This window comes from Rhinolophus sinicus, chromosome X (assembly GCF_036562045.2).
Source record: "Rhinolophus sinicus isolate RSC01 chromosome X, ASM3656204v1, whole genome shotgun sequence".
Taxonomy (NCBI): Eukaryota; Metazoa; Chordata; class Mammalia; order Chiroptera; family Rhinolophidae; genus Rhinolophus; species Rhinolophus sinicus.
The window spans coordinates 37200433-37226857 of NC_133768.1; the positions used below are offsets into that span (position 1 = coordinate 37200433).

A 26425-nucleotide genomic window follows, 5' to 3' on the forward strand; every position below is an offset into this window, starting at 1 on the left:
TTGATTTTTGTCTGTATGGATTTGCCTATTCTGGATATTTCTTAAAAATTGAATCATACAATATTTGTCCTTTTGTGTCTGGCATAATGTTTCCAAGGTTCATCCATGTTGTACTATGTGTCAGTACTTTATTCCTTTCTATGGCTGGATAATATTCCATTGTGTGGCTATAACATACTTTGTTTATCCATTCATTTGTTGATGGACATTTGGGTTCCTTCTGCCTTTTGGCTATTGTGAACAGTGCTGTTATGAATATTCACATACAAGTGTTTGTTTGCACACATGTTTTCAACTCTTGGGTGGATAGGTGAGTTCCCCCCCGCCCCCCCACCAATTTTGTTGATGATGGGTCGATTTGAAACTCTCTGATAGGTGAGTTTTTCTAAGAAGGAAAGAGCATGTAGTTTAGGTGCTGCCTGGATGAGGCCTGGAAGGGAAAGGGTGCAGAGCACCTTGGTCATGCTGTAGAATCCTAAGGGCAAAGGACCTCTGGAAAGGAGGACAGGAAAGGGAAAAGGCCAAAATGGGATTGCGATGATCTTGAGCTCGTTGGATGGAAGAAGAATGGGGTTTGTCCAGAATTTGTAAAATGGCTGCTGATATTTTCCTCTTTTTATAAGGAAAGGAAAAATCTCTGGTGGGAATGAATAGATGGGCTAGGAGAGGCCCAAAGAAAAGTGAAAATGGTTATGGCTTTGGCTATGTCTTAACAAGGTCTTTGTTCTTCCTGGGTGTCTGCTCCTTCTTGTTCTGCCACAGCTTTTTGTGGCAGAATCAGGACTAAACCACAGTTTCCAGGCCCCAGGGATCTTTTGCCTATACCATAATGTCAATAATCATCAAAGTAGGTAATACTAGATGTACCCGGCAGGTTGCTTTCGACTTGATGGGCCCCTGGGATAATCTCCACTGTATTGTTATTATGGAATTGTCTAGAAGGTGAGGGAAAGAGGGAGTTTTCCTTAGTTCAAAACCTAAAGTCTGTGGTATCTCAAGTGTGTCTTGTTCACCAGGAAATTCTGTCCCTTGCTATGGTTTCCAAGTCCCAGGTAGAGGTAGTCTGGAGCTAGTGCCTTGAGAAATTGTGTCTTTCAGCATTGGACCCAGCAACAATGGGGGCAAGAAGAGGTGATGGGATTTTCAAGGGGTTCTGAAATAATTCCGTGTGTATCTAGGTTTGCTCTTCCTGGGCACTTCTATTTTTTCCTGGGGACATATTTGAGGCAAAGTGGAGAAGGTCCCTACCCATGCCTCAGTACTAGTTGTAGCCAGCCTGTGGATGGCAGATAGTGGGTATGCAGGCCAGTGCATGGAAGGTCTCTCTACAGGCGCACAAAAAGACGTGCATGGGGATTATACCTAGGGTGTGAACCTTGGTATGGACTTGGGTGTTTGTCCTCTGTCCTTTGCTTCTGCCCAATGTCAAGAAGCCTCCATGGGGTTCTTCTCACCTAAGCTTCCGCTTCCTGTCTCCCACACCAACTCCAAGACCCTTGTGTTGGATCATGACACCCCCCCCCCCCAGGAACAGCTTGGCTTCCTCTGGCTCATTCTGTCTCCACTCCATGCCAGTGAGATTCACAAAGTACAGAGTGCAAAAGGACTACATTGTAAAGCTCAATATCAGATAATGGCCATGTTACAAACAACTCTACTACTGCTGATTTCAAAGCAGTTTCCACACAACCTAAGAGCAAAGCCAGATGGTCTTGTCACACGGATGAGATATCCAGGGATTGGTGGTCCCTCTTTGTTCTGTGTCCCTCATCTCAAAGAGGCTAAGGGAAGGTCAGAGGGCTCAGAATGCCAGGCAGACTGAGGTGCCCATGTGAAGGAGTTAGTGGCCCAAGGATTGTGAGCAGCATCCTCTGAGGGTGCCGGTTCAAGTCTTCCAGCCTCAGCATGGCAGGATGGTTGGGGTGAACCTCTTCTTTACCATCTCTATTGAAGTGAGTTGCTCTTCAGTCCTCTGAGGTGGTACCATCTGCCCAAAGTGTCCCAGTGGGATGTGTGTAGAGGTACACACCTGTGCTGGTCTGATTGAAGAAGGGTGATACTGAAGATGATAGTACAGGAGGGAACCAATGCAAGTATGATGGCACCAGCAATGCGCTAAAGTTTTGAGGACAGTCTACTTCTGGGAGTGGGTGAGAGGTCTTAGGTGGGAAGAGGGAGCTGCATTATCAGAGTCGACTTCTGCAATGACTGAGATTTGGTCCTTCTTTATGGTGGGAAATCAATGAGGAAGCTGATTTTCAAAGTAGGCTCCCTGGATTGAGAAATAGGATGCGTATGGGAGCTTCCAAGAGAGGGTGCTGTCTGGGGGTTGACAAAGACCCCCTGAGAAGGTTTTAGGCGAGCTAAGCCCTGTCAGAGGAAACGGTTAGTGAGGGTCATCCTGTCAGATCTTCAGGCCAGAAGTGGCAGCTAGAAACTGTTTCCCAAATAGTCACTGATGGTCACATCAGAGAGCATGGAGGATGACAATGGGAAGGGTCCCCATATTGTCAAGGACCTGACTCTCTCGGTACTACCTACTTGTCCCAAGCTACCCATTTTGTGCTCACTGGCTCACCTGCTACCTAGTGCCGGCCCCTCCCAGGCCAGGCCTCTGCTGCTTGTGGCTGGCAGCCTTTGGGATCCCTGAGGCTGCCCTGAGATGATGCTGGGTTCCAGGGACCAGGGCATTGGCTTCTATTTAAATTGAAGAATTATTTGTTTATTCCAAAGCATTCTAAGTGCTGCAACTTAGAACTCTTTAGTTCTTTTCTTGTCACAAGCCACTCTGTTTCATGACATGGTTTTGTCCCACTTTAGACAGACCACAACTCCTTTTCCCCCAACTGAGATGTGAATGGATGTCTGTCCACATCTCACCCCCTTGTCTCCAGCCCCATGACCAGCACACTTACCTGCACCAGATCTGGTGTGAGGCGCTTGGCCTGCAGCCATTTCTGGAACCTTCCTGTTTTCCTCAGGACACGCTCGATGCTGCAGGTCCTTGAGGCTGCTGCAGAGGCACAGATTCTCCTGTCTGAGATCTCATTTTGGTGTTTGCTGACCAGCCTCAAGATCTCCACAGGGCGCCAAGTTTTGGAATCATCTGAGTAATTTGCAGGGTAAGAAGGCAAGTAATCCAGAGGCAGTTCGAGGTGAGAGGCCAGCCAGTTGTCAAACCTGGAAGAAGAGCCTTTTAGGATCTTTCTGGGAGCTTGAGGGATGAAGTAGGGGACAAGTAGGGACCAGCAGAGTCCGAGGGACATTGAGACAGGGGATAACATCTGCTCGTCTGATCCATTCATCCATCCTCTTTAGACTTGGGTGCTCCATATTCTTTCTGTTAGAGGACTATTTTTGTTTCCTCAAACTTAGGAAAGTGTATGTATGATGTCAGAAAAGGTGAAGGAGGTGCATGATATATACAAACTTTATCTTCTTCATGTAACTGGTACAGAAGGACTAGCCATGGCTCTCTGAATTTCTACTCCATGTAAACACAGTAGCTTTACATATGCTGGTACCTTTGATTCTTCTAATACCCTATATCCACTTTACAGATGTGGAAGCTGAGGCTTATAGGGCTTAAGTACCTTCCTCAAGGTCAGACAGTATGTTGCCAAGCAGGTGTGCAAACCCAGTGCCCTCTGTCAACAAAACCCATGATCTTTCCCCTTTCTTGCACTGGTTCAAGAAACAGGCCACCCTCTGACCAACAACGGGTCTTGGAACCATAGTTCTTGAAGAAGATTCTGGGCCTGCACCACTGTCTCTCCATATCAAGTCCCAAACAGCTCCATCAATTTTGCTTTCAGTTCAAATATTTGTCATCAGTACCAACCAAATCACAGAGAACAGTGGTTGTTAAACAGTCACCAAATTCAAAGCTATTGGGATCCAGGAGGTATGTAATTCCACACAATGGCCTGGTCAATCTTTAATCCTCACCAAGGAAGAGGTACTGGCTTGTTATCATCTGCTGATTTCCTAAGCCCCACCTTGACACCTTTCTCCAGTCATTACTCCAGTTGTGTGCAGATATTTCCATTAGGGAAGAATGTTAAGTCTTCTTCTGATTTATGCATGAAAAATTACTAACGTAATATTTACCTTCATTATTAGCAATTGCGGGTCATACTGCAAATGAAATTAGGCTTATAATATATGTTATACATTTAATTTAAATACAAATATTTAAATTCTTTTTTTAAATTTATTTTTAAAATTTATTGGGGTGACAATTGTTAGTAAAATTACATAGATTTCAAGTGTACAATTCTGTATTACATCATCTATAAATCCCATTGTGTGTTCACCACCCAGAGTCAGTTGTCCTTCCATCACCATATGTTTGATCCCCCTTACCCTTATCTCCCCCCCACCCCACTTACCCTCTGGTAACCACTAAACTATTGTCTGTGTCTATGAGTTTCTGTTTCTCATTTGTTTGTCTTGTTCTTTTGTTGTTTTTGGTTTATACACCACATAACAGTGAAATCACATGGTGCTCTGCTTTTTCTGACTGACTTATTTCGCTTAGCATTACACTCTCAAGATCCATCCATGTTGTCACAAATGTTCCTATATCATCTTTTCTTACCGCTGAATAGTATTCCATTGTGTATATATACCACAACTTCTTTATCCATTCATCTATCGAAGGACATTTTGATTGTTTCCATGTCTTGGCCACCGTAAACAAAGCTGCAGTGAACATTGGAGCACATGTGTCTTTATGGATAAATGTTTTCAGATGTTTTGGGTATATACCCAGGAGAGGGATTGCTGGGTCATATGGCAATTCTATTCGTAATTTTTTGAGGAACCTCCACACTGCCTTCCATAATGGCTGCACCAGTCTGCATTCCCACCAACAGTGCATGAGGGTTCCTTTTTCTCCACAGCCTCTCCAACACTTGTTACTATTTGTCTTGTTGATGATAGCCATTCTGACTGGGGTGAGGTGATATCTCATTGTGGTTTTTATTTGCATTTCTCTGATGATTAGTGATGTTGAGCATTTTTTCATATGTCTATTTGCCATTTGTATGTCCTCTTTGGAGAAATGTCTCTTCAGGTCCTCTGCCCATTTTTCAATTGGGTTGTTTGTTTTTTTGTCATTGAGTTGCATGAGTTCCTTATATATTCTGGATATTAGCCCCTTATCGGAGGCATTATTTGCAAAAATCTTCTCCCACTCAGTTGGTTGCCTCTTTATTTTGTTGATGGTTTCTTTTGCTGTGCAGAAGCTTTTAAGTTTCATATAGTCCCATTCGTTTATTTTAGCTTTTACTTCCCTTGCCTTTGGAGTCAAATTCATAAAATGCTCTTTGAACCCAAGGTCCATAAGTTTAGTACCTATGTTTTCTTCTATGCAGTTTATTGTGTCAGGTCTTATGCTTAAGTCTTTGATCCATTTTGAATTAATTTTGGTACATGGTGAGAGATAGCAGTCCAGTTTCATTCTTTTGCACGTGGTTATCCAATTCTCCCAGCACCATTTATTGAAGAGGCTGTCTTTCCTCCATTGCATGTTTTTAGCTTCTTTGTCAAAAATTATCTGTCCAGAATGGCTATCATCAACAACACAAATAGTAACAAGTGTTGGAGAGGCTGTGGAGTAAAAGGAACCCTCATACACTGTTGATGGGAATGCAGACTGGTGCAGCCATTATGGAAGGCAGTGTGGAGGTTCCTCAAAAAATTATGAATAGAATTACCATATGACCCAGCAATCCCTCTCCTGGGTATCTACCCAAAACATCTGAAAACATTTATCCATAAAGACACATGTGCTCCAATGTTCAGTGCAGCTTTGTTTACGGTGGCCAAAACAAAAATGTCCTTCGATAGATGAATGGATAAAGAAGTTGTGGTATATATACACAATGGAATACTATTCAGCGGTAAGAAAAGATGATATAGGAACATTTGTGACAACATGGATGGATCTTGAGAGTGTAATGCTGAGCGAGATAAGTCAGACAGAAAAAGCAGAGACCATGTGATTTCACTGATATGTGGTGTATAAGCCAAAAACAACAAAAGAACAAGACAAACAAATGAGAAACAGAAACTCATAGACACAGACAATAGTTTAGTGGTTACCAGAGGGTAAGGGGGGTGGGGGGTGGGAGATGAGGGTAAGGGGGATCAAATATATGGTGATGGAAGGAGAACTGACTCTGGGTGGTGAACACACAATGAGATTTATAGATGATGTAATACAGAATAGTACACCTGAAATCTATGTAATTTTACTAACAATTGTCACCCCAAAAAATTTAATAAAATAAAATTAAAAAAAAATAAATTTAAAAAGAAAAAAAATACTATGAGCAACTATATGCCAACAAATCAGGCAATCTGGAAGTAATGGATAAATTTCCAGAAGGATACAATCTTCCAAGACTGAATCAAGAAGAAACAGAATTTCTGAACAGACCATAGGAAATTGAATCAGAGGTGACGTCATAGGAATGGCAGCAGCAAGGTTCCTCCAGAACTTACCACAAATTTAACATCTATAACTCATCAAAGGACTCTCTGATAATCACACAGAACAGCTAAGAGACTTTTATGAGGATTACTTGAAGGTGGGCAAACTAGGTGAGCAGGAGAAGAGGGAAGGGAACGGAGTGGATCCAGTGGATCCATCCACATGGATGGATCTTGAGATTATTATGCTAAGCGAAATAATTCACACAGAAAAAGTCAAGAACAATATGATTTCACTGGTATGTGGTATATAAAACTGGAAACAAAAAAGGAACAAGACAAACAAATGAAGAAACAAAAATTCATAGACACAGACAGTAGTTTAGTGGTTACCAGAGGGTAAGGGGGGAGGAGGATGGTAGATGAGGGTAAAAGGGATCAAATATATGGTGATGGAAGGAGAACGGACTCTGGGTGGTGCACACACAATGTGATACATAGATGATGTATTAGAAAATTGTACACTTGAAACCTATGTAATTTTACTAACAATTGTCACCCCAATAAACTTTAATTAAAAAATAATTAGGCAGAGGATCTGAATAGACAGTTCTCCAAACAGGACATACAGATGTCCAATAGACATATGAAAAGATGCTCAACATCACTAATCATCACAGAAATGTTAATGAAAACCACAATGAGAGATCACCTCACACTTGTCAGAATGGCCATCATCAATAAATCAACAAAAAACAAGTTTTGGTGAGGATGTGGAGAAAAGGGAACCCTTGTGCACTGTTGGTGGGATTGCAACTTGGTGCAGCTACTATGGAGAAACAGTAGTGAGGTTCCTCAAAAAAATTAAAAATAGAACTACCTTATAACCCAGCAATTCAACTCCTGGGTATTTATTCCAGTAAATCAAAAACACTAATTTGCAAAAATATGTGCACCCCTATGTTTACTGCAGTGCTATTCACAATAGTCAATGTATGGAAACAACTGAAATGTGCATCAGTGAGGAGTGTATAAAGAAGAGGTGGTACATATAGACAATGGAGTATTACTCTGCCATAAAAAAGAATGAAATCTTACCATTTGCAACAACATGGATGGACCTAGAGGATATTATGCTAACTGAAATGTCAGACTGAGAAAGTTAAATAGCATATGATCTCACTTACATGTAGAATCTAAGGAACAAAATAAACAAAACAAACACAGACTCATAGATACAGAGAACACACTGATGGTTACTAGATGGTTGGGGTGTTATGCGGTTGGGTGCTGAAGGTGAAGGGATTAAGATGTACATATTGGTAGTTACAAAATAGACATAGGGATGTAAAGTACAGTATGGAGAATATACTCAATAATATTGTAAAAACTATGTAGTGTCAGATGGGTACTAGACTTATTGGGAGGATCATGTCATAAATTACATATATGTCTAACCACTATGCTATACACCTCAAACTAATATAAAATAATGCTGGAATTTCAGTCAAGATGGCAGAGTAGGTAAACTTTGTGCTTACCTTCTGTCACGACCACATCAAAATTACAACTGAACTACAAAACAACCATCATTGAGAATCACCTGAAATCTTGCTTAACAGAAGCCCTATAACTAAGATCATACAGAAGAAGCCAACTCAAGATTGGTAGGAGGGGCAGAGACATGGAATGGGCTGGAATATGACCACTAAAAATTGGAAGGGATAGCTCGGCTGCAGAGGTCCTCCCCGAAGGAGCAAGTGGTCCCAGGGCCATGCCAGTCTCTCCAGCCCAGGGGTCCAATGCCAGAGAGAGAAGTCTCCATAATTTCTGGTTGTGAAAACCAGTTGAAATTGTGGCTAAGTGAGATGAAGGGTGGCTGGAGTCCCAGGCGCTCCTCTTAAAGGGACCTTTCATGGCCTTACTAACTGACGGAATCACTGTCTCTGCTCTGAGTTCCAGCACTGGGGCAGCAGCTGGAGAGGCAACAGGGACATACAGGGGTAGGGGAGCTGAGTTGCCTGGCTGCAGGGCGAGGAAGAGGTGAAGCTTTCTCCCGGAAGGAGGAGCTGGTGAAAGCCATTGTTTCTTTGTTGAGCCCACTCCCTTCATGGCATGCAGATGCAGGCAGCTGCCATATTTGAGTCTCCATCAACCTGGCCCCACCTTGAAGATTCTGAGACCCTGCTCCACCCAACTGTCAGGCACACACAAGCTGCTCCCAGGGGCTTTTTTTGTACAAACTGCCTGCCTTGGCTCATGCTAGAGACTTTCCTAAGATCTCTCAAAGGTTCATGAAACCCAGACAAGCAGCATCTGGCTTGAGTATGTCCCATATCTCTGGCTGAGTAGCCCTAAGCCCAACACTAGCAGCAACCAGCCTTGGTTTGAGGCTTGGCCTCTCGAGGCACTTCCAAGCACAGCATGGGTGGAAGCTATCTGATTATTACTTTGTGGCTCCTTCTTAGTGTCCCCGGGCAGGGAATGGGCTGTGGCTGAACTTGGCCTGCTGAGCTCCCCTCCCAGGTGGCCATGGGGCTGGTGCACCCAGTGGCCAGCTTTGAAGTGAGCTGGTGCATCACCCAGCCACCTCCAAGGGTGACACACCCAAGTGGTGGATTGGGCAGGCAGCAGATCCCTTCTGAGGCAGATGCTGCTTTGTAGGGTCAGCCCCTGTACCACAACTCCTCCACTGTAGTAAAGGCCAGTCCTCACAACTAGTGAGCCTGAGGGTCAATCACTTCTATTGATGTGCAAACAGCAACCAAGTCTCAACTACAACAAGAGGTCACACACAACCTACACAAAAGATATACCTGGAGTGTGCAGCTCAGATGACCAGGAAGACTGTGCCACTGAGCCCCACAGCACGCCTACCACATAAGGCTGCTCTTCCAAGACCAGGATACATAGCAGCCATACCCTATCTAATACATAGAAACAAACACAGGAGACAACCAAAATGGGGAGACAAAGAAACATGTCCCAAATAAAAGATCAAAACAAAGCTCAAGAAGAAGAATGAAACAAAATGGAGACAAGCAATCTACCAGATGCAGAGTTCCAAACACTGGTTATAAGAATGCTCAATGATCCCAGGGAGAACTTCAACAAAGAGATAGGAAACATAAAAATGGAGATAGAAAACACAAAAAGGAACCATTTAGAAATGAAGAATACAATAACTGAAATGAAAAATACATTAGAGGGAATCAACAGTGGATTAGATGAAGCAGAGGATCGACTCAGCGATTTAGAAGATAAGGTAGCATAAAACACCCAATCAAAACAGCAAAAAGAAAAAAGAAATAAAATGAGGAGAGTTTATGGGGCCTCTGGGACAACATCAAGTGTACCAACATTTGCATTATAGAAGTATCAGAAAGAGAAGAGAGAGAGCAAGAAATTGAAGACCTATTGGAAAAAATAAGTATGGAAAATTTCCCTAACCTGAAGAAGGAAATAGATATACAAGCCCATGAAACACAGACAGTCCCAAACAAGATGAACCCAAAGAGACCAGCACCAAGACACATCATAATTAAAATGCCAGTTTAAAGACAAAAAGAGAATCTTAAAAGCAACAAGAGAAAAGCAGTTAGTTACCTGCAAGGGAGCTCACATAAGACTGTTAGCTGATTTCTTAACCAAAACTTTGCAGGCCAGAAGGGATTGACAGGAAATATTCAAAGTGATGGAAAGCAAGGACCTACAACAAGATTACCCAGCATAGTTATCATTTAGAATAGAAGAACATATAAAGAACTTCCCAGACAAGAAAAACATAAATGAGTTCATCACCACCAAATTAGTATTACAAGAAATGTTAGAGAGACATCTTTAAGGTGGAAAAAATAAAAAAATATGAATAATAAATGGCAATAACTACATACCTAGCAACAATTACTTTCAATATAAATGGATTAAATGCTCCAATCAAAAGACACGGTGACTGAATGGATAAGAAAACAAAACCTTGCGCATGCTGCCTACAAGAAACTCACTTCAGATCGAAAGACACACACAAACTGAAAATAAAGGGATGAAAAAATATATTTCATGAAATGGAAAAAAAACCCAAAAAGCTCAGGTAGCAATACTTATACTAGACAAAATAGACTTTAAAATGAAGACTATAACAAGAGACAAAGAAGGACCTAGTAATCCCACTTCTGGGTATTTATCCTGACCAAACCCCAAATGCTACTTCGAGGAGACGAGCTCATCTATATGTTCATTGCAGCATTATTTACAATAGCCAAGATATGAAGGCAACCTGGGTGTCCTGAATGGATGAATAGATAAAGAAGAGGTGTTTATATGTATACAATGGAATATTACTCAGCTGTAAAAAAGAATGAAATCTTGCCATCTATGACAACGTGATGGACCTAGAGGTTATTGTGCTGAGTGTAGTAAGTCAGACATCGAAAGACAAATATATGATTTCACTTATAAGTGGAATCTAAAGAACAAAATAAACAAACAAATGAAACAGAAACAAACTCATAGATACAGAGAATATTTTGATGGTTGACAGATGGAAGGGGGCTTGGAGGTAAATGAAAAAGGGGAAAGGATTAAGAAGTACAATTTGGTTGTTACACAGTAGTCATGGGGATGTAGGGTATAGCATAAGGAATATAGTCAATAATATTGTGATAACATTGTATGGTGTCAGATGGTTGCTGGACTTATCATGGTGATGACTTCTTTAGCATAGGTAATATAATCAATAATATGGTAATAACTATGTATAGTGCCAGTTGGGTACTGTTGAATAGCTATGATGTACACCTGAAACTAATATAATATTGTATATTAGCTATATTTTAATAAAAATATTTAAAATACTAAAATAACATTGAATGTCAAGTATAATTTAAAAAAATAGTCACAGGGATATAAAGTATAGCATAGGGAATATAGTCAATAATATTGTAATAACTTTCTACAGAGTCAGATGGGTAACAAACTTACTGGTGTTTTCACTTTGTGAGGTATATAAATGTCTAACCACTATGTTGTTTTGTACACTTAAAACTAATTAAAAAAAAAGGAAGAAAAAAGGAATCTCTGTGAGAAAATGGGCCCTGCTTGTTATTTACTGGACTATGTTCATTTTTATTCTTATGAACTTTTTATTCTTTTTTATTTCATTCTAGTATATGTTAATACCCTGTAATTTGGAAAACCACAAAACAAAGGCAGCATTCTAATCTTCCTTCTGAATTGAGATCATGGGCATGCTTGAAGTGAGGCTGGCCAAGCCTTATTGTGTTTATATATGAAGAAGCAGAATCATAGTATCCAGAGCTGGAAGGAAGTATAAAACTTGTGTGGTCCAATCTCTCTAAGATCCTCAATATGGAGGGCAGGGTTTGGGTACTGGGGAAGACTGACAGCATTGCATGAAAATAAAATGCCCTCTTCTCTTATGTGCTTCTCATAAGTCTGTAGATATGCTTTCTTAAGTATTTGTTGCCTTTCGTCCCTCTTCTCCATCTTTCAGCTCCTCACAGAACTCTTAAATAAAACATCTAGTATCTTCCTAAAGTTCTCAGGACACAGTTTGTGCTTCTTAGACCAGTTTATAATGCTCTTTCTAGGCCAATCTCCTGCTGCTTCCCTTATAAGCTTGCTTTCATGCCACCAAACTACTGACCATCCTTAGCTAAACCACATCATTTTGGACTTCTGAGCCTCCTCCACTCACCTTGTCGTTTGCTGATCCCTTTGTCTGAGACACTTCCTACCTTTTCCTTGACTGGATAATTCCTAACCAACTCTTTAAAACCCAGACAGGTATCACCTCTTGTGATTCTCAGTCCCTCATCCCCCAGTTTAGATAAGTTCCCTCCCACGTGCTCTCCTGACATCCTGTACTGGACATTTTGTATAGTTCTCACACTCTGCTTCAACCATTGGTTTATGTCTCTGTCTTCCCAATAGAAAGTAAACTCCTTCAGGGCCAGGATTGGGCGGCCTTCAACATTATAACTCAATGCCTAATAGAGTTCTGTGTACCAAGTTAGTACCCAATACACTTCAGTTGGGTAGATGAATGGGTATTTGGAAGTATAAATGAATAAGTGAGTAGAGGGATATGAGATGTGATCAAACAATATGGTGAATGTTTAAACTTAAAAATTTTATTGTAGTAAAAGACACATTGCCATTAATTCCCCCTCAAAATAGTCCCCGTCGCTTTGAACACATTCATCCCGTCATTCTTGCCACTTCCCTGAAGCAGTTCTGGAAGTTCTCTTTTGTGAGTGTCTTTAGTTGCACTGTCTTGGCTGCCTCGGTGTCCTGAATTGATTCAAAAGATTTTCCTTTCATGGTCATTTTGACATTGGGGAAGAGCCAGTAGTTGCACAGTGTCAGATCCGGTGAATAAGGTGGATGAGGACACACCGTAATGTTTTTATTTGACAGAATTTGCCATACCAGAAGTGATGTGTGACATGGAAAGTTGTCATGATGGATGATGAAGTAAAGACACTCACGAAAGAGGACTTCCAGAACTGCTTCAGAAAGTGGCAAGAATGATGGGATAAGTGTGATTGAAGCCAGGGGGAGTATTTTGAGGGAGATTAATGGCAATGTGTCTTTTACTGTAATAATTTTTTTTTATTTAAACATTCATCATATCTTTTGATCATGCCTCGTACATGGAGGTCTGGATGGATGGGATGCACAGAGTGAAGATCAGGTGGAAGAATGCACGAAGGGATGCCTGGATGAGTGGATGGATGGATGGATGGATGCATACATGGATGATTGAATATGTAAATGGTTCTTTTTGCCGTAAGCTCTGGGGCTCTGCAGCTCCCAAGACCTTGAATTGATTTGCGGAAGTGAGTAAGAGTAATAATTATTATCATCTTCTGAGGCGAAGAAGACAGACAAGAGCAAGGGAGAAGGGAAGGCAAAATCAAGCCTAATGATTATTTTAGTGTGAGTACTCTACCACTCAGAAGTATTTAGACAGTCTTCAAGACTTTGGGAGTGAGGGGTGGTGATGTAAAGCCAACTGGGTACAATAAGAAAGGTGAGGTAAGGAATCCATCCTAGTAAGAGCCCAAGAATTCCTAGGAGGGATTCTGATCAGAAATACTACCACTAAGTACCTCTCCCCTATTCCTTCCCTTCTGTTGCCTGCACATATACAAATACTGATCAATCAAATCCTGGTAGATCTTGCCAGTTGGTGTGATCACTTAGAATTTTACATATAGGTACATTTTCAGTAGGAAGAATATGTCAATTAGGTTTACTCATTTTTCTAGCTTCCCTTAACTTTTTAATTCAGGATTTGAAAGTCAACATTGAATGCATGGGAAAACTGGTACTGAAAACATTCAAATGTTCAAAGGTCATTGCTTTAGTATGGAAAGCATCAGATTAATTATTAAAATTCTTGCCATCAAATATGATGGCATGAGGTTAGCCTCTGTAAATCTCCCCTGGAATTTACAACAAATGGAAAACTATAACTCCACAAAGGACTCCCTGCACAGCAGACAGGCAAGACGAAGAGGCACACTACTTAATTCACTTAAAGGTGGGCGAATCGCGCGAGCGGGGCAGGAAGGAAGGGAAAAGTGCGGACATGGAGCCGCTTGGACACAGGACGCAGACATAGCTCAGTGCTGCGAGCTCGCTGCGTCCCGGAACTACCGAAGCTAAGGGAGAGGGAAGAAATCAGGGCTGCTAGGGCTCCGTTTATGGCCCACAGGGCTGAGTGGACAGCATATAACATGGCTGAACCCAACGCTCATGGCAGAGATCTCGGAGAAAAGACTGAGGGAAGAAGGCTGAAAACAGTGGTTTAAGCCCTCATTGGCAAGCAGAGAATGGAAGCCTTAGGCACTGAGACTAGCCGTCCCCTGCCTACCCTCCCAGAGCTCACTCCACCCCCACCTGTCCGGTGCCAGAAGCGGAAAAGCAGCAGTGTCAGATCAAAAGAATAGAATAGTTGCTGTTCTGAGAACTGTGGACCACAGACACAGATTTGCAGCCCTACAAGGTCCGGCAAAGGGGAGGGAGCTATGGATGCCGGACCGGCTGTGGTGCTGGTCCCCCACCATAGCTCTGGGCCACCTCTCACAACTCACCCAGGCCCTGGCCCCACCTATCTGGGTGGATCCCTGCAGGAGTAAACAGAACTGCTGAGACATACGGGCTCGGAATCTGGTACAGGAAGAGTTTTGGAACTTCAAAAGCTCTCTGCATACCCACATGGACACTGCACCCTATGACCCAGGTTAACTATTAACAGAGGAGAAGCCCGTATCCCAGGGAATTTCCTCCATTGGGTGAGAAGCTGGAATAGTGCAGAGAAAACATAGTATTACCATGTGAGAGAGAAAAAAAGACTGCAGTCGGAGATAAAATAAAACATTCTACCAACAAGTACTGGAAAACAAAAGAAAGACCTCTTACTGTCAATCTGTTGCAGAAGCCACTCCTGTAGATGTCTAGAAAGAGAAATAATAAATCAGTAATTGCTATGAATAACCAAGGCAGCAAGACAGCTCAGAAAGAAAGTGAAAAGTCTCCAGAAAAGGAACTTAAAGATATGGAAATATGTGACTTAAATAACAGAGAATTCAAGACAGTAGTTCTGAAAAAACTGAACGAGATGCAAGAAAACACAGAAAGGCAGTTTAATGAACTCAGAAACACAATCAAAGAACAACATGAGCATTTTACGAAAGAGATTGAAATTTTAAAAAAGAACCAAATAGAATTTCTGGAGATTAAGAACTCAATAGAAGAAATTAAGAATGAAATAACCAGCTTAGGTAGTAGAGTTGACCAGATGGAGGAAAGAATCAGTGACATCGAAGATAGAAACCTGGAAATGACACAGATGGAAGAAGAAAGAGACTTGAGACTTAAAAGAAATGAAAGAACTCTACAAGAACTTTCTGACTCCATCAGAAAGAGCAATATAAGAATAATGGGCATACCAGAAGAAGAAGAAAGAGAGAAGGGAACAGAGAATATATTCAAACAAATTGTTGATGAGAACTTCTCAAACTTGTGGACAGAACTGGATCCTCGAATCCAAGAAGCAAATAGAACACCTAATTACCTCAATCCCAACAGGTCTACTCCAAGGCACATTGTATTGAAGCTGTCTAAAATCAACGACAAAGAAAGAATCCTCAAGGCAGCCAGGGAAAAGAAGACGGTAACCTACAAAGGAAAGCCCATTAGATTATCATCAGATTTTTCAGCAGAAACTCTACAAGCCAGGAGGGAGTGGAACCAAATATTCAAACTATTGAAAGAGAGAAATTATGAGCCAAGAATAATATATCCAACAAAGATATCCTTTAGATATGAAGGAGGAATAAAGACCTTTCTAGACTTACCGAAGCTGACGGAATTTTCTAATACATGACCTGCACTACAAGAAATACTAAAGGAGGCTATTCAACCACCATCTACAGGGACAATCTGTGGAAACAAAAACATAAAACGGGGGAGAATAAAGGCTTGAATCGGAATATGGGAATGGAGAAAGTAAGCATGCTGAAGAACATGGAATACTCTGATTAACAAAATTTCTTTTACATAAACTTAAGGGTAACCACTCAAAAAAAAAAATCCAGAACTGAAATATATACTGTAATAAAAGAAGAAACAGAGGGAAACATCATAGAATACCACCACACAGAAATAATAGACAACAACAAAAGGCAAAGAAACAATGGAGACACAGCCTTACCAGAAAACTAAAGATAGAATGACAGGAAATCCTCACATATCAATAATCACCCTAAATGTAAATGGACTGAACTCACCAATAAAAAGGCACAGAGTAGCAGATTGGATCAAAAACTAAACCCAACCATATGCTGTCTCCAAGAGACACATCTCAGCTACAAGGACAAGCATAGACTCAAAGTGAAAGGTTGGAAATTGACACACCAAACAAATGGTACCCAGAGAAAATCAGGTGTAGCCATAATGATATCAGATGAAACAGACTTCAGTGTGAAAAAGGTAACAAGGGACAAAGATGGACGTTTCATTATGGTAAAGGGACTATACAACAAGAAGACATAACAGTCATGAATATTTATGCCCCCAATCAGGGAGCACCGAAATATACCAAGCAACTACTAACAGAACTAAAGGGAGAAATTGACCAAAACACAATTATACTAGGGGACTTAAATACATCATTGACAGCTATGGATAGATCATCCAAACAGAAAATAAATAACGAAATAGCAGCCCTAAATGACACATTAGATGAAATGGACATAATTGACATTTATAGAGCACTTCATCCTAAAACATCAGACTATACATTCTTTTCTAGTGTACATGGAACATTCTCAAGGATAGACCATATATTGGGACATAAAATCAGCCTCAACAAATTTAAGAAGATTGAAATCATACCAAGCATATTCTCTGATCACAAGGCTTTGAAATTGGATATCAACTGCAAAAAGAAAGCAGGAAAAACACAAATACATGGAGATTAAACAACATACTTTTAAAGAACGACTGGGTCAAAGAAGAAATTAGAGGAGAGATCAAAAGATACATAGAAACAAATGACAATGAAAATACATCCTACCAAAATTTTGGGATGCAGCGAAAGCAGTTTTAAGAGGAAATTTATATCATTACAGGCCTATCTCAAGAAACAAGAAAATCCCAAATAAATAACCTCATGTTACACCTTAAAGAACTAGAAAAAGAAGAACAAGTGAAACCCAAGGTCAGCAGAAGAAAGGAAATAACAAAAATCAGAGCAGAACTAAATGAAATAGAGAACAAAAGACAATAGAAAAAATTAATGTGACAAAGAGCTGGTTCTTTGAAAAGATTAACAAAATTGACAAACCCTTGGCTAGACTCACTAAGATAAAAAGAGAGAAGACACTAATTAACAAAATCAGAAATGAAAAAGGGAAGTTATCACGGACACCACAGAAATACAAAGGATCATCCAAGAATACTATGAAGGACTATATGCCACCAAATTCAATAACCTAGAAGAAATGGACAAGTTCTTAGAAACATATAGCCTTCCAAGGCTGAACCATGAAGAACTGGAAAATCTAAACAGACCGATCACCAGTAACAAATTGAATCAGTCATCCAAAACCTTCCCAAAAGCAAAAGTCCGGGACCAGATGGCTTCACTAGTGAATTCTACCAAACCTTCAAAGAGGATCTAATACCAATCCTGCTCAAACTCTTCCAAAAATTGAAGAAGAGACAGTACTCCCTAACTCATTTTATGAGGCCAACATTACCCTGATACCAAAACCTGGTAAGGACAACACAAAAAAAGAAAACTACAGACCAATATCTCTGATGAATACAGATGCAAAAATCCTAAACAAAATTCTAGCAAATCAAATACAACAATGCATTAAAAAGATTATTCACCATGACAAAGTGGGGTTCATACCTGGAGCACAAGGATGGTTCAACATCCGCAAAACCATCAATGTGATACATCACATAAACAAAATAAAGGACAAAAATCATATGATTATATCAATTGATGCAGAAAAAGCATTTGACAAGATACAACATCCATTTATGATTAAAACACTTAATAAAATAGGTATAGAAGGAAAATACCTTAACATAATAAAGGCCATATATGACAAACCCTCAGCTAATCTCATAATTAATGGTGAAAAACTGAAGCCCTTTGCTCTACGTTCAGGAACACGACAGGGCTGTCCCCTATCACCTCTGCTTTTCAACATAGTGTTGGAAGTCCTTGCCAGAGCAATCAGGCAAGAGAAAGAAATAAAAGGCATCCAAATTGGGAATGAAGAAGTTAAATTATCACTCTTTGCAGATGACATGATGCTATATATAGAAAACCCTAAAGACTCCACCAAAAAGCTATTAGAAACAATCAACAAATACAGTAAAGTTGCTGGCTACAAAATCAACGTACAAAAGTCCATTGCATTCCTATATACTAACAATGAAATCTCAGAAAAAGAAATACAAAAAAACAATTCCTTTTGCAATTGCAACAAAAGAATAAAATACCTAAGAATAAACTTAACCAAGGATGTGAAAGACCTATATGTTGAAAATTACAAGACTTTTTAAAAAGAAATTGAAGAAGACACAAAGAAATGGAAAGACATTCTGTGCTCATGGATTGGAAGAATCAACATAGTTAAAATGGCCATATTACCCAAAGCAATATACAGATTTAATGCAATCCCCATCAAAATCCCAATGGCATTTTTTAAAGAAATAGAACAAAAAAATCATCAGATTTGTTTGGAACCACAAAAGACCCCGAATAGCCAAAGCAATCTTAAGAAAAAAGAACAATAATGGAGGTATCACACTTCCTGACTTTGGCTTGTACTACAGGGCTACAATAATCAAAACAGCATGGTATTGGCAGAAAAACAGACACATAGACCAATGGAATAGAATTGAGAACCCAGAAATAAAACCACATAAATATGGACAGATAATTTCTGACAAAGAAGCTAAAAACATACAATGGAGGAAAGACAGCCTCTTCAATAAATGGTGCTGGGAGAATTGGATAGCCACATGCAAAAGAATGAAACTGGACTGCTATCTGTCACCATGTACCAAAATTAATTCAAAATGGATCAAAGACTTAAGCATAAGACCTGACACAATAAACTGCATAGAAGAAAACATAGGTACTAAACTTATGGACCTTGGGTTCAAAGAGCATTTTATGAATTTGACTCCAAAGGCAATGGAAGTAAAAGCTAAAATAAATGAATGGGACTATATGAAACTTAAAAGCTTCTGCACAGCAAAAGAAACCATCGACAAAATAAAGAGGCAACCAACTGAATGGGAGAAGATTTTTGCAAACAGTGCCTCCGATAAGGGATAATATCCAAAATATACAAGGAACTCATGCAACTCAACAACAAAAAACAAACAACCCAATTGAAAAATGGGCAGAGAACCTGATGAGAGATTTCTCCAAAGAGGACATACAAATGGCAAATAGACATATGAAACAATGCTCAACATCACTAATCACCAGAGAAATGCAAATAAAAACCTCAATGAGATATCACGTCACCCCAGTTATTATGGCTCTCATCAACAAGACCAATAGCAACAAGTGCATGAGAAGCTGTGGAGAAAAAGGAACCCTCATACACTGTTGGTGGGAAAGCAGATTGGTGCAGCCGCTGTGGAAAGCAGTGGGGAAGTTCCTCAAAAAGTACGAATAGAATTGCCATATGACCCAGCAATCCCTCTCCTGGGTATCTACCTAAAAAATCTGAAAACTTTTATCCATAAAGACACGTGTGCTCCAATGTTCATTGCAGCTTTATTTATGGTGGCTAAGACATGGAAACAACCAAAATGTCCTTCGATAGATGAATGGATAAAGAAGTTGTACATATACACAATGGAATACTCTTCGGCGGTAAGAAAAGATGATATAGGAACATTTGTGACAACATGGATGGATCTTGAGAGTATAATGCTAAGCGAAATAAGTGAGACAGAAAAAGCAGAGAACCATATGATTCCACTGATATGTGGTATATAAACCAAAAACAGCAAAAGAACAAGACAAACAAATGAGGAACAGAAACTCATAGACACAGACACTAGTTTAGTGGTTACTAGAGGGTAAGGGGGGTGGGGGTGGGAGAAGAGGCTAAGGGGGATCAAATATATGGTGATGGAAGGAGAACTGACTCTGGGTGGTGAACACAATGGGATTTATAGATGATGTGATACAGAATTGTACACCTGAAATCTATGTAATTTTACTAAGAATTGTCACCCCAATAAATTAAAAAAAAGTGATGAACTATTTGAAGATGAATAAGATGAACAAACCCACCATTAGAAAGAAAGGGAAAAGATGTAAACTTGTGGACAATTAAGCAAAGAAATACAAATGGCCAATAAGCCTAAAAAAAGAGCTCAGCTCAGAAGAAATACAAAGTAAAAATAGTAGTGATATGAAATATTTGTTAGTGCGTCAGAAGTGAGCTCTATAGGTAGAAGTCTCCATTTGAATATATATATCTGAAAATCCTAAAAATTTGCTATATTTTTTGACTCAGAAATTCCACTTTTAGGAGTTTGTTATAGGAATTAATCACTGATATGTATGAAAGTCTAGACACGGGAATGTTTAACATAGCACTGTTTATAATACTGAAAAGTGAAGTTAAAACCTAGTTTTTTTACAATAGTAGATTAGCTAAATAAATTTTGGCTGATTGATGCAATTTAATATCACAAAGCTATTAAAAATCAAATTGTGGAGAAGAATAGCAATAATGTGGAAAGGTATTCCTGATATATTGTTAAACAAAAGTTTATGCATAGTTTGATCATATTTTGTTGAAAAATTTTTAATCCATTCTTAGGAAAAAGGTAGCAAGGATATACACCAAAATGTTAACAAATGGGTGATCTCTTGGTGAAGGAATTATATGTGATTCTTATTTTGTGCTTTCTTTAATCAATGTTTCCTGAAAAATCTAAAATAAACAGATATTTATTTCAAAATAAAGAAAAAGTTATTTACAATGCAGAGGAAAGGACTATGAAGAAGTCCACGTTCCCAAACCCATTCACTGTGTCTGCTTTCTCTGCACCGAGGAATGTGCATTCTCAATACTGAGAGCTCTAAACCCCAACCTGCCCCACCTGGTGGTTTCCTGCTTGCATCTGCACACTTCCCTTTCAGGCACACATGGAAAATGCATTCTGGGGAGTTGAAGTAATATCCTGAACTCAAATGGCACAGAGACCTATTTGGGGAAATGCTTCCTGAATTTGGCCAATACCTGCCTGTTGAGCAAAACCTTACTTCCACTTGGTGAAGAGTCAACTGTAAAATTCATGTACTCTATTTTTTTTAAAATTAAAGTTTTTTTGGGTGACAATTGTTAGTAAAGTTACATAGATTTCAGGTGTACAATTCTGTATTACATCATCTATAAATCCCATTGTGTGTTCACCACCCAGAGTCTGTTCTCCTTACATCACCATATATTTGATCCCCTTTACCCTCTTCTACCACCCCCTCCCCCCTTACCCTCTGGAAACCCTTAAAATATTGTCTGTGTCTAATTTCATGTACTCTTGTTTACTTATCTGGAGGAGGATGTGAACCTGGAGCTCTTCCTCAGTTGAATCCCTTAATTTCCTTCCTCCCGATCTTAAAATATGTCCATATTCTCACTGCCTCCTTTCTCCAAGGAATCAGCCCCAGTTCACCTGTGTTCTTGGCCCTCTCCATCCCATTTCTTAGGTGGGAAATCTTGACTCCACTTTCAACATCTCCATCTTCCTTTCATATCGAGTTGGTCAGTAAAATGACGCTCTAGCTGAAACTGACTAGCATCCTTCCTGTCCTGCTTTGTTACCATGACCTTTCCTCTGGACTAGGAGAACTGGTGTGGCAGCCCCTGCCAGCATCACTGGCCCATCCTGCACACTTCTTTATGTAAGTGCTTTCCAAAATACAGGTGTCATCTTGTCCCTACCACATTTAACTCCCTCACCATTGCCAGAAATAGAGCTTCCCTGATTGTGTGTGTGTGTGTGTGTGTGTGTGTGTGTGTGTGTGTGTATGTTGGGGGGGCCTTTCAACTTTTCAACATTCAAACTGCCTTTAAGTAAAGGTCATATAGCGAGAGTTCACCTCAATTCCATACTATATCTACCACCTTGTAAAAGAAGTTCAATATTTTTTATTGATATTTTCTATTTGTTAGTTCTGTTTAGTAACTTAGTTGAATAATCAACTATGCCTGTGGGTAATACAGACTGGAACTAAATTATTGTAAATTAATGCCTTTCGTTTGGTCACCAAATGTTACATATCTGAGGTAGGTTCTTGGAGTTGGGGAGAGGCAAAAAGGCCTATTATAAAGGGTCTTTGGTATTGAAAAGGCTGGGAACCACTGGCCCACAGATTAAAGTCCCAATTCTTGGGCACTGCATTCAAGGGTTCTTGCCCCATCTGACTCCTCCAAACCTCCTCCTTCTGCCACAGCTCAACATATGCCCCATCCTCCAATCACTAAGAACTTTTCACCTCTTCCCACATCTCTAGGTCTTTGCATCTCTGGATCCTCCTCCCACTAAATTTCAGCTCATCCTTTAAGGCCTTGCTAAGAATGCCTTCTCCTGGAGAAGACTTTCCCAGTCCCCATTTGGAATCAATACCTCCTTGCTGCTGTTCCCAGAGGTCTTTTGCACTTCACTTCTGGCCTGCATCAGACCAGGCCTTATTCTCGTTATTTGTACCATGGATTTGTCCTTCTGAACCCCTGGAGGGCAGTGACAAGAGTTATAGTGATGTTACTATAGCACCTGCTGGGTCTTGGCCATGCCAAAGGCTCATTGACTGTTTGTTGACAGGCTTGAATTCCAGAGTGTGATCCCATTCTTTGGTGAGAGCTGTGTGCATCACTATTTACTAAACTTGGGTTTTCCTCTGATCAAGGCAACATCAGAAAACAGGTTCAAAGACTTTGGAACAAACCGACCTGGCTTGAATCCCAGATCTGCCACATATTAGGTGGTGACCTTGGGCAAGTCACTTAATCTTGCTACATCTCAGTCAGTTCACTATCTGAATAATGAGTGCAGAACACTAACTCCCAGGATGGTTGTGAGGAGTAAATAAAAATAGCTTCAAAATGTCTGCCACATAGTAGACTTTCATTAAATTTTATTTTCCTCCCCCTATAAGAAATAAATTTGGTTAATGCAGTACTCCCAGGCTACTCCATTTACAGAAAACTTCAAGCTCCCACTTCAAAAAGACACTTTGAATTTAGCAGTTAGGGCTGAAATTTGGCTTCACACCTTACCCCCTCCACACCCCAACTTCAACCCATGACTGCTATGATTAAATGACTTTGCTTCAGCTCCCACCCATAAATTACACCCTGATTCATTTTCACCAAACTCCTGGACATCTTCACATGAAGGGAACATAATTTTTCCCCTCAGAATTATCTGATTGAGATTCTGACCTTATTTCTTCTTTAAAGAACTTCTTGCAAATTGATGTCCCGATGCAGGCATTGCATTTATCAAGGCCGAGGAAAGTCCTTCCAAAATTGTAGCTGGTTCTGACTCGGGGCACCAGAGAAGGAGAAGGAGGAGCTGGAGAGGAGGCAGAACAGCTGAGGGCTGAGACCCACAGCAACAGGGCCTGCCAGCCCGGATGGAAGGCAGCAGCCTCAGGCCCCAGCAGGGGCTCCATCAGAGCCAGGACTCCAGCTGCAACCTTCAGCTGTCCACTCAGGGCTGTGCAAAGTCAGGTTTTGGCAAAAGAAAGGGGGCTGGCTTCAGGGCTCTGACCCCATCCCAGGCTCCCCGGTTTCTGTTTGAGGATGCTAAGGAGCTTGGAGCTAATGAGGCTGGGGAGGAGGTGAGGAAGTCTATGGAGGATGCTGATAACACCGTTTCCAGAGTTACTCTTCCTCTGCCTGCGGTGGTTGCCACAAGTTGGGAGGGGCTGACTGGCAGAATTTGGGAAGGACAATGGTCAGGGCTTCCCTGTGCAGTCCTTTTGACAAACACAGGATATCCTGGCTGGGCAGGAAAGGTCCATACAGGATGTATGTCCAACCTGGGTTCCACCTGGGAGTTTCAAAGGATGCTGAATGAAGCCCTCTGCCCTCCACTGTTTTAATTCTGAGTCTGTTTGTCTCTATGGATCACACACACACACACACACACACACACACACACACACACACACACACAGCCAATTTCCCCTGACTCTGCAGTGGATAATTTGGCCTGCCCCTTAACTAGGCATACCTCTTCCACTTTGACCATATTTTGCTGTGAATTAACCAGAGGTCAGTTTGCTGGCTGTTAAGTGGCACATTTAACACTGATTTGACCAGCGGAGGATTTTTGCTGCTTAGGGAATAGAAAAACTCAAGTTAGTCCATGCTTCAGCTCCTCTTGTTGATTTCAGAAGAAGAGAGTGGAAAGAAACTGGTGGCCTCTGGTGTGATGAAGGGAGCAACAGAAAGATCACTCTGGCTGCTCCCAACTGTGTCCATCCCTCTTCCCCATGCCTGAAAGTCCCTCTTCCCTTTGCCATCCTGCCTCACTTCTCAGTGGCCAACCTGACTTTAACTGCCCCAGGATTGCTTTCTTCCCAACACCAGGACAAGGTCCACAGCATGGACTAGACGGGAGTGCTAATTTAGGAATAGAGAGAGCCTATGACGACCAAATCAGGAAAGGCAAGTTTGGGCTGGGGGGGGGGGGAAGGGAAGTAAGAGGGTCCAGTGATGGTCTCAGGAGAATTAGGGAGTTTTGCTAAGACTAGTGGAAAGAGCAGGGTAATGGCAGTTCTCTGATGATTAAGCATGTGCTTAGGCAACTGTGTATGCTCTGTCAAATGTCTGGTGGTGTTTGTTTTTTATTGCTGAGATGTGAGAATTCTTTGTATATTTTAAATACTAGTTCTTTGTTGGATATGTGGCTTGCAAATATTTTCTCCCATGTAATAACTAGTCTTTCATCTTCTTAAAAGGGTCTTTCACAAAGTAAAAGTTTTTTATTTTGATGAAGTTCAATTTGTTAATTTTTCCATTTATGGATCATGCTTTTAGTGTCAAGTGTAAGAACTTTAAGACTTTCTCCTGTGGTTTCTTATACTGTAAATGTTTTATAGTTTTATATTTTATATATTAGTCTATAATTCATTTTGAAATAATTTTTGTATAAGATGTAGTTAGGCCAAGGTTCATATTTTTACTGATGGATGTCCAATTGCTCCAGCACTATTTATTGAAAAGACTACCCTTCCATTGAATTGTTTTTGCACCTTTGTAAAAAATCAGTTGTTGGAACTTGTCTATGGCTATGTTGGGTTCTCTATTCTGCTTCATTAATTTGTGTGTATATTCCTCTGTCAATAATACACAGTCTTGATTATTGTAGCTATAGAATAAGTCTTGAAATTGGGTAGTCTTATTCAAAATTGCTTTAGCAATCCTAGTTCATTTGCCTCTCCATAAAAATGTTTACAATAATTTTGTCTATATCTACAAAATGTCTTGCTGGAATTTTGATAGGAATTGAGTTAAATATGGGTATCAATTTGATTAAATTTATTCTGAAGTATTTTATTTTTTGGAACTTTAATAATTTATTTTATTTTTCAATTACAGTTGACATACAATATTATATTAGTTTCAGGTGTACAACATAGTGATTAGACATTTATATAACTTATGAGGTGATTGTCCCAATAAATCTAGCACCCATCTGACACCACACATAATTATTACAATATTATTGACTATATTACTTATGCCATATTTTACATTCCCATGACTACTTTGTAACTACTAATTTGTACTTCTTAATCCTTTCATCTTTTTTCACCCATCCCCCCAACTCTGTCTTATCTGTAAATCCTGAAAATGTTCACTGTATCTATGAGTGTGTTTCTGCTTTGTTCGTTTGTTTTGTTCTTTAGATTCCACATATAAGTGAAATCATATGGCATTTGTCTTTCTCTGTCTGACTTAATCCATTCAACAAAATAATCTTCTAGATCCATCCATGTTGTTGCAGATGGCAAGATTTTATTCTTTTTTATGGCTGAGCACTATTCCATTGTAAATATGTACCACCTCTTCTTTACCCATTCATCCATTGATGGACACCCAGGTTGCCTCAATATCTTGGCTATTGTAAATAATGTTGCAATGAACATATGGATGCACGTGTCCCTTCAAAGTAGTGTTTTGAGTTTCTTCAGATAAATACCCAGAAGTGGGATTACTGGGTCTTTCTTTGTCTCTTGTTATAGCCTTTGTTTTAAAGTCTATTTTGTCTGGAATAAGCATTGCTACCCCAGATTTTCTTTTTTCATTTCCATTTTCATGAAATATTTTTTTTCCATTTCTTTACTTTCAGTTTGTGTGTATCTTTCAGTCTGAAGTGAGTCTCTTAT

At 40.2% G+C, this 26425-nt stretch overlaps 1 protein-coding gene across 1 annotated transcript in view; it reads right to left on the reverse strand.

Moving 5' to 3' along the window:
* DIPK2B (divergent protein kinase domain 2B) overlaps positions 1–23823 on the reverse strand; it is a 45043-nt gene extending 21220 nt beyond the window's left edge. The window contains exons 1-2 of the mRNA XM_019717924.2: positions 23469–23823; positions 2916–3180 (exon numbers count right to left, since the gene is read on the reverse strand). Coding sequence (XP_019573483.2) covers positions 2916–3180; positions 23469–23701 — 498 coding nt within the window. The 5' untranslated portion in view covers positions 23702–23823. The remainder of the gene's footprint in view (positions 1–2915; positions 3181–23468) is intronic.
* Positions 23824–26425: the final 2602 nt, after the last annotated feature.